The following is a 12,383-nucleotide window of genomic DNA, read 5'->3' on the forward strand; positions in this document are numbered from 1 at the left end:
AGGAACAATAAAATATCATCCCCATAGAGCGCTATTTTCTCTTCAATCATTCCGTATCTGAAACCCGATACCTCTTTAGATTGTCGTATTTTTGCGGCCAGCGGTTCCACAGCCAGAGCAAACAAAAGGGGGGGGAGAGCGGACACCCCTGTCTCGTTCCCCTATGTAGCTCCATGGTATGAGGCAACACCCCATTAACCCTAATTCTGGCCAGCGGCTGTACATACAATGCTTGAACCCACGATATGAATTGAGGGCCAAATCCCAAACAATATAAGACCTGTCATAAATAACCCCACTCTACACTATCAAATGCCTTATGGGCATCTAATGATGCAATAACCCTCTGGCCACAGTTATCCGCATGTAGCTGCATATTCATAAAAAGCCTTCTCAAATTCACAGCCGAAGACCTGTCAGGCATAAAGCCAGACTGATCCGGATGTATTAATTTAGAAATAACGACTGAGAGCCACATTGCCAACACCTTAGCCAGGAGTTTGACTTCCGTTGTGAGCAGAGAAATTGGTCGATATGACTCCAGCATTCGCGGGTCCTTATCTTCCTTCGGAAGTACCACTATTATGGCCTCCCTTATAGATGTCGGTAAAATCCCTCTACCCTTTGCCTCTTCCAAAACCACCCTAAGTTTGGGTATTATCACTTCCCATACTTTTAAAGATTTCCACAGGTAGCCCATCTGCTCCCGGAGCTTTCCCCTTTGCCATTGACCCCAGAACCCTACTTAACTCCTCATCTGTAATAGGTGCCTCCAAACTTTCTCTGTCCTCCTCCTCCATTCTGCGAAGCTCTAACCCCTCTAAAAATGCCACAGTGTCCTCAACTGATGTCCCCGCCCGAGAGGAATACAAATCTTTATAAAAGTCAATAAAAATATTCAGAATGTCTGAATTATCCGACATTTTGGTGCCATCCCTTGAGTTCAAAGAGTGCACAAATGGGTTTCCCCTCTGGGCCAAAGCCACCAGCGACAACATATGGCCCACCTTTTCCCCATCTTGATAGTACGCCAACTGCTGGAACCCCCTTTTCCTCTCTGCCTGTTCCAATAGTATCTTATTCACCCCCTCATGAGCTTCCCTCAATCTTTTCCTAGCCTCCTGAGTATTCAGTACAGCCATCTCATCTTCCGCTTTCCTTAACTTCTCCATAGTTTCCCTTTCTAATTGCTTTGCTCTCAACTTACACCTGCTAATATCTCTAAATAACAGGCCTCTCGGATATGCTTTCATCGCATTCCAAATGATAGACATATCAGCACTTCTGTCATTGATAAAATATTCCTCCACTTCTCGTTGTATACTCTCCAGGTCCAAGATCTGTAACCAAAAAGGGTGAATTTTCCACTCTCCCCTGTACCCGGCCCGTGTCCCCGCCGACCGCAATTCCACCACTATCGGACTATGGTCTGAGGCAAGTACTGCATATCCCGCACCATCGAGTCCAACATCCCATTCCCAAGAGCCATGTCTATTCTGGACAAAGTATTATGCGCTGGCGAGTAGCAAGAATACCCCCTCTCCCCAACTTGCCTCACCCTCCACACATCCACCAGTCCAATTTCCTGCAGATATGTACCACATGCAGTGATATGACTCTGAGTCCTATTCTGAGTATTTTTGTTTTTATCACAGAATTCATCGCATATGTTGTTGAGGTCCCCAATAACCAGGAGAAGATGTCCCCCACTACCTCCAGTCAGTTCCAACACTTCCCTAATCTTTCTGTTAGAGTAAGGAGGCGGAATATACATAGCCGCCACACACAACAGCACACCATACACTCTGCATACCACCACCACGTATTGACCATCCACATCAACATGCACCTCCACCTCTTCATATTGTGTATTTGAGGTAGCCAAGACTGATACTCCCCTTGAGTACGCGGAGAAGGTAGAATGATATGATCTCTGTATCCAGTTTCTATGCACCACATCATCTCTTTCCCTTGTCAAGTGAGTCTCAAGCAGACATATCATCGAAGCCTTTTGGTCTCAAGCATGCTGGAGGATAGCCACCCGTCTGGTTCTGTCTGCTAGGCCCCTCACATTCAAACTGAGAATTTTAATGTAATAAACCCTGTCAAAGGCCACTACCCGCAGCCTTGCTGGGAAAAGCATGGAATATTTCACACTCAACTCCCAAAGACGTCTCTTAACACCGGCAAACTCCATCCTCTGCTTCTGGACCGAAGCCAAGTAGTCCGGATATAAAGCAATCCTCTGCCCATCGATTGTAAGATCCTCTGAGTCTCTGGCTTTCCTCAGGATAATGTCCCGATCTCTATAATTTAGAATTTTAGCCAGCATAGTATGGGGGTTAGCTCCAGGGGCAGGAGGCTTTGGCGGGACCCTGTGAGCCCTTTCAACAGCAAAAACTTTAGTCAGCAGTGTGTCCCCAAACTTCTCCCACAGCCACTTTTCAATAAACTCAGTAGGGCTCCTCCCCTCCATTTTTTCCGGAATCCCCACAATCATGAGATTGTTACTTCTGGATCTATTCTAGAGATCGTCATTTTTGGCAGCCAGCTCTGATAGTTGTTGTGCAACCTTCTTTGCAGCTATCTGAAATTTCACTACATGATCTTCTGCAGTGCTCACCCTCTCCTCCACTTCGCCCACACGTTTATCCACCTTCTGCATGGCCGCATTAATATTTGCCACCTCTCCTCTCACATCTTGCACTTGCTGGGTCAGCATGTTTAAAGACTGCTTGCATGAGGAGACCTAATCTAGAAAGATAGCGTGCACTCAAGTCTTAGTAATGAGGTGCAGGTGTAATGGACCAATAGGTCCTATTACCAATAATAATATAAATTCACCGCACACTCAGAGGAATATAATGCCAACAAGTGTTCATTTTATTATGTACAAAACATGTGGGAGCCAAAAAAGAATATAGAGCACTAGATGGAAGCGATATACATATAACGACGTTTCGGCTCAGCCCGAGCCTTTATCAGTTTATCGCTGCAAATAAAGAAAGATACATCAAAACATATACAGAGAAAAAAACAAATGCAGAAAAAACAAAAGAGAGAATATACAACACCATATAAACATCACATTATCCAAATATAATACAGTGATAAAAACACATATATATACATACAACTTATACTGCTTTCATGGAGAACATGGATGTACGGAACAAGAGAAAAGGCCCAGTAAACTAGTACCATAATAAGTAGAATAACTGGAAAGAAAAGGATTACCTGAATCCGGTTTCAGATCTTTGAATAAATAGGAAGAGAACTCCCAAGAGAATAGCCCAAGAGAAACGGCTGAAAGGAATTTGTCAACATCATGGTTAGTAAAATAGATAAAGTTGTAATCGTAGTTATTCTGGTTTTCTAATATGGTTGTCTGTGTGTGGTATTCAGTACATCAGCATTGTGGGGAAAAAATACCATCCTTGTAATGAGAAGCCTTATGCTAACCTACTGATCATAATAATAATAATAGAAGAGATTAAGCATGTGGTAATGCCATCAAATAAGGCAGTAAGAGTGCTTGCCCACAGAGTGTCAAAATAGTGTAGTTAATAGGGAAATAAATATACACACAAAGTATAGCTAAATCAGTGCTAGCATCGCACTGAAGTGTATTATGTGCGTTGTGCAGGATGTGCACAAAATGACCATTTTGAAACAACGCTCTTATAAGAATGCAGGACGTCACACATTATGTGTGTTGCGCATGATGTGCAAAATGTCATCTAGTAGATTGCTATGTAACAGCGCTCTTATATGAATGTGGATGTCATTTGAGAGGAGGGGGCCTGAGACGGTTACCTGTAGCTGTAGTGCTGTAGAGCGGCGCTCCCGCGCCTGGCTGCAATGGCGTCATGCTATACCCCTCGGTTTGTGGCTGTATTTATATAGGAGCCCGGGTGGCCGCATCCGGCCGGAAGTGAAGCCCCTGAACCGGAAGTGACGTCGCGCTGTCTTAGTATAGACACTGCGCATGTCTGTGATGGTTGTCAGGGTGATCAGCAGGTTGGCGTCCCTGTAGTTCATCTAATAGCGCCGAATAGTGTGTGTATATTGCGTAGAAGCAATATGAAGACAGCATCACAAAATTACAGAAAAATAAGAGTCAAAATAGCTAATATATAAGCAGGCACATGGAAAATAATGAACCATGAAAAGAAAAAAAGAAAATGAAATCTGTAAAGGGCAAAAACAGAAAATAATATGAAACAAAATAGATGGTAAAATAAGAAAAATAAAGAATAAAAATAAAAAGAAGAAAAAATAAAAAATAAAAATAAAAATAAAATGTAGATAAAAATAAATGAAAAAATTGAAACCAAAAACAACGTTGCTGACCTTGCGCAAATAATTACCTATGCGTGCATTGTATATATAGGGTTATGGAAAATAAAAATAAAAATAAAAAATAGAAAATAAAAATCCAAAATAAGTATCCAAAATAAGTAGGAGTCCAGTGGGCGGAGCAAAACTCACCTAGGGTAATAGTATATTAGCGAGTCTGTAAAATAACAGAAAAAACAGAGAAAAAGTTATTAGCAGTTATAGGAGCCAGTCTATTTCTCTATTCAGCCCCCTAGGGGCTAGAGTGTCTAACTTATGTATCCAATAAGTTTCTCTCTCTCTTAATAATTTGACATGGTCGCCCCCTCTCCTTGGGCGTGGTACATGCTCGATTACCTGAAATTTTAATTGTGCCACTGAATGTCGATATTTAGTGAAATGTTCAGGTAAAGGTAACCAGTTTTTTTGACACCTATTTGTTGATTTGTGGCTGGCAATACGGTCCTTGACATGTTGGGTTGTTTCCCCTACATAGAGGAGGCCACATGGGCATTTTATCAGGTAGACCACAAAGTTCGAATCACATGTATAGTAGCCACGTATAGGGAAGGATTTACCTGTCCTTGGATGGGTAATATTGTCCGATCTAATCACATTCGAACAGGCTGCGCAACTTAGACAGGGGAATGTACCGCAACGGCGAGAGGCAAGTAGCCTCTGCGTAGTGGTAGGAAGTTTACTGCCTATGTCAGCTCTAACCACTTTATCGCGAATATTAGTAGGACGTTTAGTGCAAATTAAAACTGGAGCTTCAAAGGAGCCGACGTCAGGGTAAGCCTTAAAGAGGAGGGGCCAGTGTTTTTTGATAATAGAGTAAACTTTGGGCATCAGTGGATGGAAAGTATGTACAAATGGAATCCTTTCTTTTGCGCATGTCCTCGGTAGAGGAGATGAAGGGGTTAATACCCGTTGTTTTTCAACCTCAAGTAGTTTAGATGGGTAACATCTGTCCTTAAATTTTTTTGTCATAATATCAAGTTTCTCATTGCGAATATCATGATCAGAGACAATACGTGCCACCCTATTAAATTGTGAGCGTGGAAGACTATTCTTGGTGGCCTTTGGGTGACAACTCGAGTAGTGTAGAAGACTGTTGGTATCCGTTGGTTTACAGTATAAATCTGTGGAAAGATTCCCCTCACTATCTTGTATAACTTTTGTATCTAGAAAAGGGACCGATTCCATATTGAAATGTAGCGTGAACTGCAATTCTGGACGGATGGAGTTAAGGTGTAGGTAGAAATCCTGTAATGATGATGTCGTTCCTGTCCAAATAAAGAAGATATCATCGATATAACGGTGATATTCTGTAGCATATTGTAGAAAAAGATCATTACAGAACACATGATTGATCTCAAAATAGTTCATGTAGGCATTAGCATACGCCGGCGCTATGTTCGCGCCCATCGCAGTCCCGCACTTCTGTATATAATAGGTATCCTCGTACAAAAAGTAGTTCTCATGCAATACAAGACTGAGAAGGTCTAGACAAAACTGCATGGAGTCTGTTGACAGTTCTGAGGAGTTTAGTAAAAATCTTGCAGCTTCAATCCCTTTGTCATGGGTGATTGAAGTGTAGAGGCTATTGACATCGAGGGTGGTGAGAATGCTACCCGGGGGTTTCTTGCCTACCTGTTTAATGATACTCAAGAATTGACCCGTATCCAAGAGGAAGGATCTAGTCTGTTTAACTAAGGGTGTGAATATTTTCTCGAGAAAGATGGATAGTGGGGATAAAACAGAGTCGGTAGATGCGACAATCGGTCTGCCTGGCGGATTTTCTAGAGATTTATGTATCTTTGGAAGTATATAGAACACTGGTGTAATTGGATGAGGGTTCACAAGGAAACTGGCAGTTTTTTGATCAATCATGTGACGGTCCAAGTATGTTTTAGTAAGGTCCCTAATCTTGTGAGTAATAGTGGAAACCGAATCCCTAGGAATAATCCCATATGTGCTGGTGTCAGATAATTGTCTATTCACTTCCTTGTTGTAATCAATGTAGTTCATGACAACTAAGGCACCGCCTTTATCAGCCGGTTTAATTATAATATTCTTATTGCTGTGAATGGAGTTAAGAGCCTGTTTCTCAGCAGGTGATAGATTGGAGTGAGTAGGGAAGAGACCGAGTTGTGCCTGGTGGGACAGCATTTTGACCTCACGGTCCACTAATGAAATAAATGTCTCCGTCGCATGGTATGTGCAAGGAGGACAGAATTTACTTGGACTGCGAAGACCAAGTGTAGAAATAGACAATTCCGGAATCCGAACATCACCCGGTATTGGAGATCTCTCGCCCATAGGGTTAGGAGATAAGCCAAAGTGGGTTTTGAGTCTAACCGTCCGGTAAAACCTCTTGAGATCCTTCTCAAGTTGAAATGCATCCCACTTAGGGGTGGGACAAAAAGATAGTCCCTTCTGAAGCAACGAGAGCTCAGAGGGAGAGAGGAGATAGTCCGAAATGTCTGATGCTGCATCTGGTGTCTCACCTGTGAACGCGTTGCCATTCTTTCTCCTGCCTCGCCTAGTGGGTCTGTGGTTCGCTGGTCCCCTCGGCGGCCCCGTCCTAAAAAACGTTGTCTGCCAGAATTTATGGAGGACTCGCTCCCGGAACAGAAGGACCCATTTCCTCGTTGGTAGCGGGATCTGCGCCATTGGCCCATAGTAGCAGATGTATCGTTCCATTTGTATATTCTGTTCATAGAATAGTCGTCTGAGTCACGTTGAAACTTCTGCATATATAGGGTTATGGAAAATAAAAATAAAAATAAAAAATAGAAAATAAAAATCCAAAATAAGTATCCAAAATAAGTAGGAGTCCAGTGGGCGGAGCAAAACTCACCTAGGGTAATAGTATATTAGCGAGTCTGTAAAATAACAGAAAAAACAGAGAAAAAGTTATTAGCAGTTATAGGAGCCAGTCTATTTCTCTATTCAGCCCCCTAGGGGCTAGAGTGTCTAACTTATGTATCCAATAAGTTTCTCTCTCTCTTAATAATTTGACATGGTCGCCCCCTCTCCTTGGGCGTGGTACATGCTCGATTACCTGATATTTTAATTGTGCCACTGTATGTCGATATTTATTGAAATGTTCAGGTAAAGGTAACCAGTTTTTTTGACACCTAATTGTTGATTTGTGGCTGGCAATACGGTCCTTGACATGTTGGGTTGTTTCCCCTACATAGAGGAGGCCACATGCTTGATCTCTTCTATTATTATTATTATTATGACCAGTAGGTTAGCATAAGGCTTCTCATTACAAGGATGGTATTTTTTCCCCACAATGCTGATGCACTGAATACCACACACAGACAACCATATTAGAAAACCAGAATAACTACGATTACAACTTTATCTATTTTACTAACCATGATGTTGACAAATTCCTTTCAGCCGTTTCTCTTGGGCTATTCTCTTGGGAGTTCTCTTCCTATTTATTCAAAGATCTGAAACCGGATTCAGGTAATCCTTTTCTTTCCCCTTATTCTACTTATTATGGTACTAGTTTACTGGGCCTTTTCTCTTGTTCCGTACATCCATGTTCTCCATGAAAGCAGTATAAATTGTATGTATATATATGTGTTTTTATCACTGTATTATATTTGGATAATGTGATGTTTATATGGTGTTGTACATTCTCTCTTTTGTTTTTTCTGCATTTGTTTTTTTCTCTGTATATGTTTTGATGTATCTTTCTTTATTTGCAGCGATAAACTGATAAAGGCTCGGGCTGAGGCGAAACGTCGTTATATGTATATCGCTTCCATCTAGTGCTCTATATTCTTTTTTGGCTCCCACATGTTTTGTACATAATAAAATGAACACTTGTTGGCATTATATTCCTCTGAGTGTGCGGTGAATTTATATTATTATTGCATGAGGAGACCAGCATAAAAACATCTTTGAGAGTCCATTCTCCCCCAGGCTCCAACTGTCCATGGCCCCCTGCTGCTGTTGGCATATGCAACAGAAATTGACTTATTGTTTATGTAAAGGAGAAGCAGATAATCTCTGTTAGCAGAAGGAGATAAAACCCAGTGAATGGAGGCTGGAAAAAAAAGAAGAAAAAATCCAGATACAGAGGGACAAAGGAATTTATGACCCAGGAACTGGAGGGCCGCACACTGGAGATCATTACAGAGAATCACCACACACCGGACATACAGGAACTCTCAAGAAGAAAGAAGAATATCTTCATAAAACAAGTAAGATTATATAAAAATGATGTGCAGCACTGAGCTGAAACTCACAGTAGCTAAGCTGAACAGTGAAAATTATCAGTTATGGAAATTCAAAGTAGAGATGCTGCTATCTAAAGAGGATTTATGGGAAGTAATTACTATCTGTAGTAATTACTTCCCATAAATCATCTTTAGATAACAACATCTCTACTTTGAATTTTACTACAGATAGACCTGATGAAGATAATCAGACATGGGATTGAAAGAATAGAGAAGCTAGAGCCATCATTAGCTTATTAGTGGATGATGCTCAGATAATACACATAAGGAATGAGGATACAGTGAAAGGAATGTGGGAGACATTGAAAAAGCTATATGAAAGATCTAGTTTAAATCACAAGTTATTTCTATTAAGAAAGCTTTACAGCATGAGATTGAGTGCAAATGACGACAAGCACAAGCACATATTCTCAATGATGGAAGTAATATCAAATCTAAGGTGTATTGTGAAGACATTAAAAAAAGTCATGTAGCAGCAATATTATTGTGCAGTTTACCAGATTCGTATACAGCTTTGATAAATGCCGTAGAGACAAGACCTGAAAAAGACATCACATTAGATATTGTGAAAACAAGACTAATAGATGAATATCAGAGAAGAAAAGAACAGACAAATGATTCTTCTACTGAAAAAGACAGTGGAAATGCTCTTAAAGCTACAGATTTTAAAAAACCCTATAATAAAGCGACAAGATGTTTCAAATGTAAGAAAAAAGGTCATTTAAAGAAACATTGTACCATATGGAAAGCAGAACAACAAAAATTACAACATAAAGAGCATACACAGAAAGTGAGAAACATAATTTCCGATTCATGTGAGAATAATTGGAATGGCACATTTAAAGTAACAGACAAGAAATCATCACTTGGTTGATTTATTGATTCAGGAGCAACGAGTCATATGACAAGTGACAAGAATTTCTTCACTGATCTTGATTTAGATAAGAAAGAAGCCATTTATCTTGCAGATGGAAGCAAAATAAAAGCAGAAGGTATAGGACAAGGTATGCTAAAGTGTTCAAACAAGTTCGGACAAGATTCAAAGATACTTGTACAGGATGTGTTGTATGTTCCAAAATTGGAAGGCGGATTGTTATCTGTGAAGCATTTAACAGCAAATGGACTCACTGTAAAATTCAAAGATAATGAGTGTGCAATTCTAGCAGGAAACAAGGTGATAACCAATGTCAAGGCAGATGAACAATTATATCATCTTCACACACCAAAGGAACAGATGAAGGTATGTACACATGATCACAAGAACTGTATTCATGTGTGGCATAGACGTCTAGAAGAAAGACACCCTGACAGCATAAGGGAACTACAAAGAAAAAAATTGACAAAAGATCTAAAGACATCAGATTGCTCAATTAACGTAACAAATTTCAAAAGAAGCCAGTTGTTATCAGAAGTGATAATGGAGGTGAATTTACAGGTCACGAAATAGAAAACTACTTAAGACAAAATGGTATAGAACATCAAAAAACTGTTCCATACCCACCTGAACAAAATGGAGTAGCAGAAAGGAAAAACTGAACTCTGACAGAAATGATGAGATGTATGCTGACAGATTCCAAACTACCAGAGAAATATTGGGGTGAGGCAGCAATGACAGCTACATATCTACAGAACAGACTTTTTTCCAGAAAACTGAAGAAAACTCGATATGAACTGTGGTAAGGTATGAAACCAAGTGTCAATCATTTAAAAGTTTTTGGATGTAGTTTTCATATTCATTCCAACAGAAAAACGTTCCAAACTTCAAAACAGATCCATGGAGGGAATATTTGTTGGATATAGTGAAAATTGCAAGGGATACATACTACAATAAGAACTTTTCTTACAGTTGCAGCAATGAAACAGATGGAACTGATACATCTCTGTCATGCCCTCAGCTGCAGGCCCAGTCTCTGCTGCTCAAGGAGACCGACTCCTATCTCACAGATCCACTGGTACTATTCACCTTGTCCGTGGCTCCAGACAATCAGCGCCCCCTTTCTCTGCTAAGAACCTGCATGCTCTTGGCAGGTCTCCTGGTAATGCTCTTAGGAGATGCGCCCCACTTCTTGCACATACTTAAAACAGCAGGGCACCTGTTCTCTATTAGGGCTATGATGCTCTGTGCATAAAAGGCATCCTTTTGCGGGAGGTGCCTGAACAACGTGTTCATTCTGTGGGATCTCTGCCTTCCACTCAGGCCACACTCTGCTTTGCTCTGCATACTGAAGGCTGTTGCAATATCCTAATCTCTCTGTCTCCTCAGAATCTTCTGCTGGCAGTACCCTCTCCTGGATCCTTCTGGACACTTTGGTTTCTACCCCAGACTGACCAAGGCTCTCATCTTGGAATCAGCCAGTTATCATTGCCGGCTAGAAGTTCACACAGACCTTCCAGGATTCCTGCCACCTCCTCTTTCGGTCTGTATGGGTCGTCCCCCTGGTCCGGGTATCGCGGCTTTAAGGTCACTTGGTGTTGCGACGGGGGAGCCCCTGTATAGGGGTACACCTTGCCCGGTGCTCCACTACGTGGTTCTGTGTCGTGGTCCAGAGGGTTCTTCCCTCAGGCACCTTTTCCGTTAGTTTGCTTCATTTAATAAACATCTTTGGTTTTTGGAAGCTCATTCTCCTGTCTCTTGTGTATCGGGTATACAGCTGCCACTGCACCATCAGTGGTCCAGTGAGTCCACTATACACCTTCACGCCCTGTGGGCATAACAGTTTGTTCAGGCCATGGACTCCGCTGATACCTGATACACAGCTGAAAGAGAGCTGGCTGCGCTTTGACAGAGTCAGGATCAGCGAGTGGCCTTTATGCAAACCTTGGATACCCACCTGACTACTCTACAGGCTGCCGAGCCCACCAACATGACCCAGCTAGCAGAGCTCCATCTGGAATTCACTCACCAACTGGAGATGCAGACTCGCTTGTTAGACTATATGACCTCTGTGGAGGACCAGTTAACTAAGGTACCGCATCCTATTGTTGTGCCCACTACAGGACCCAGTCCTCATCTCTGCAAGCATCCTCGTTACAATGGTGACCCCAAGTTGTGCAGAGGATTTCTCAACCAATGCTTGTTGCATTTTTGTTTTTTGCCTCAGCATTATCCGACTGACATGGCCAAGGTGGTTTTCCTTGCCTCTCACCTGGAGGGAGAGGCTTTAGCCTGGTTCAACCCCATAATGGAGCGGAATGATCCCATTGTGTCAGATCTGCAGGTATTCCTGGACACCTTCCACAAGATTTTCGATGAGCCTGGTCGTGCTACATCTGCCATTGAGTCTCTCTTCAATTTGCAACAGGGCTCTCTCTCTGTCGGTCAGTATGACATCCATTTCCGTACCCTGGCTTCGGAGCTCCAGTGGACCAATGAGCCTTTGGTCGGAGCCTTCCGGCTAGGATTATCTGGAAGAATCAAAGATGAATTGGCAGTCAGGGACCTACCTGTGACCCTGGAGGATCTCATATCCCTCGCCATTCGAATTGACCTGCGTCTCCAGGAACGCTCCAGAGATAGAATTCTCGAGAAGCGATTTCCTCGTCCTGCATCTTCTTCACCGAAACCTCGGTTTCCGCCTTGTCCTGCTTCGGTCTCTAAGAAAGAACTCATGGGACTTGATCGCGTTAAGGTGGAGAGGAATAGGCAAGAGAAAAGGTCCGAAAGGAATCCGCATCATTATGATGGACGCCCTGCTCCCAGTCTATGTAGTGGCATGGAGAGGCCGGAGAAACTCTTCTGCCTGGGACAGGTAAGAGAGGCCTCCCTAGGTGAGAATGATTCCG

At 42.1% G+C, this 12,383-nt stretch overlaps 2 protein-coding genes across 5 annotated transcripts in view; both read right to left on the reverse strand.

Moving 5' to 3' along the window:
• Positions 1-12,383, reverse strand: part of LOC141072675 (ABC-type organic anion transporter ABCA8-like) — a 189,320-nt gene that overhangs the window by 157,320 nt on the left and 19,617 nt on the right. The window lies entirely within an intron of this gene.
• On the reverse strand, positions 2,659-8,658 carry LOC141072654 (uncharacterized). Of its 3 annotated transcripts, XR_012226734.1 has the most exons (6): positions 7,202-8,658; positions 6,849-7,091; positions 4,492-4,516; positions 3,817-4,041; positions 3,238-3,306; positions 2,659-2,992 (listed from the first exon to the last, which is right to left on the reverse strand). XR_012226734.1 is itself a non-coding variant. In XM_073559956.1 (5 exons), the coding sequence occupies exons 1-3, from the start codon at positions 6,508-6,510 to the stop codon at positions 4,038-4,040; spliced, it is 1,623 nt and encodes a 540-aa protein (XP_073416057.1). In that variant the 5' UTR covers positions 6,511-6,525; the 3' UTR covers positions 2,690-2,992; positions 3,238-3,306; positions 3,817-4,037. The 3 variants fall into 3 exon arrangements, 1 of the variants encoding a protein (XP_073416057.1); XR_012226728.1 differs by having other exon boundaries at positions 3,817-4,516; XM_073559956.1 differs by lacking the exons at positions 6,849-7,091; positions 7,202-8,658 and adding an exon at positions 4,917-6,525 and having other exon boundaries at positions 2,690-2,992.

Source organism: Dendrobates tinctorius, unplaced genomic scaffold, assembly GCF_039654945.1.
Source record: "Dendrobates tinctorius isolate UK_male_01 unplaced genomic scaffold, ASM3965494v1 ptg000014l, whole genome shotgun sequence".
In the NCBI taxonomy this organism is placed as follows: Eukaryota; Metazoa; Chordata; class Amphibia; order Anura; family Dendrobatidae; genus Dendrobates; species Dendrobates tinctorius.

Bases quoted from the DNA above. Each gene is read 5' to 3' on its own strand.
- LOC141072654 (XM_073559956.1), bottom strand. From the start codon at position 6,510: ATGCTGTCCCACCAGGCACAACTCGGTCTCTTCCCTACTCACTCCAAT. The intron at 4,517-4,916 runs GTAAATCCTTCC...GTTATTTTACAG, and splicing joins TATTACCCATCCAAGGACAG to ACTCGCTAATATACTATTAC.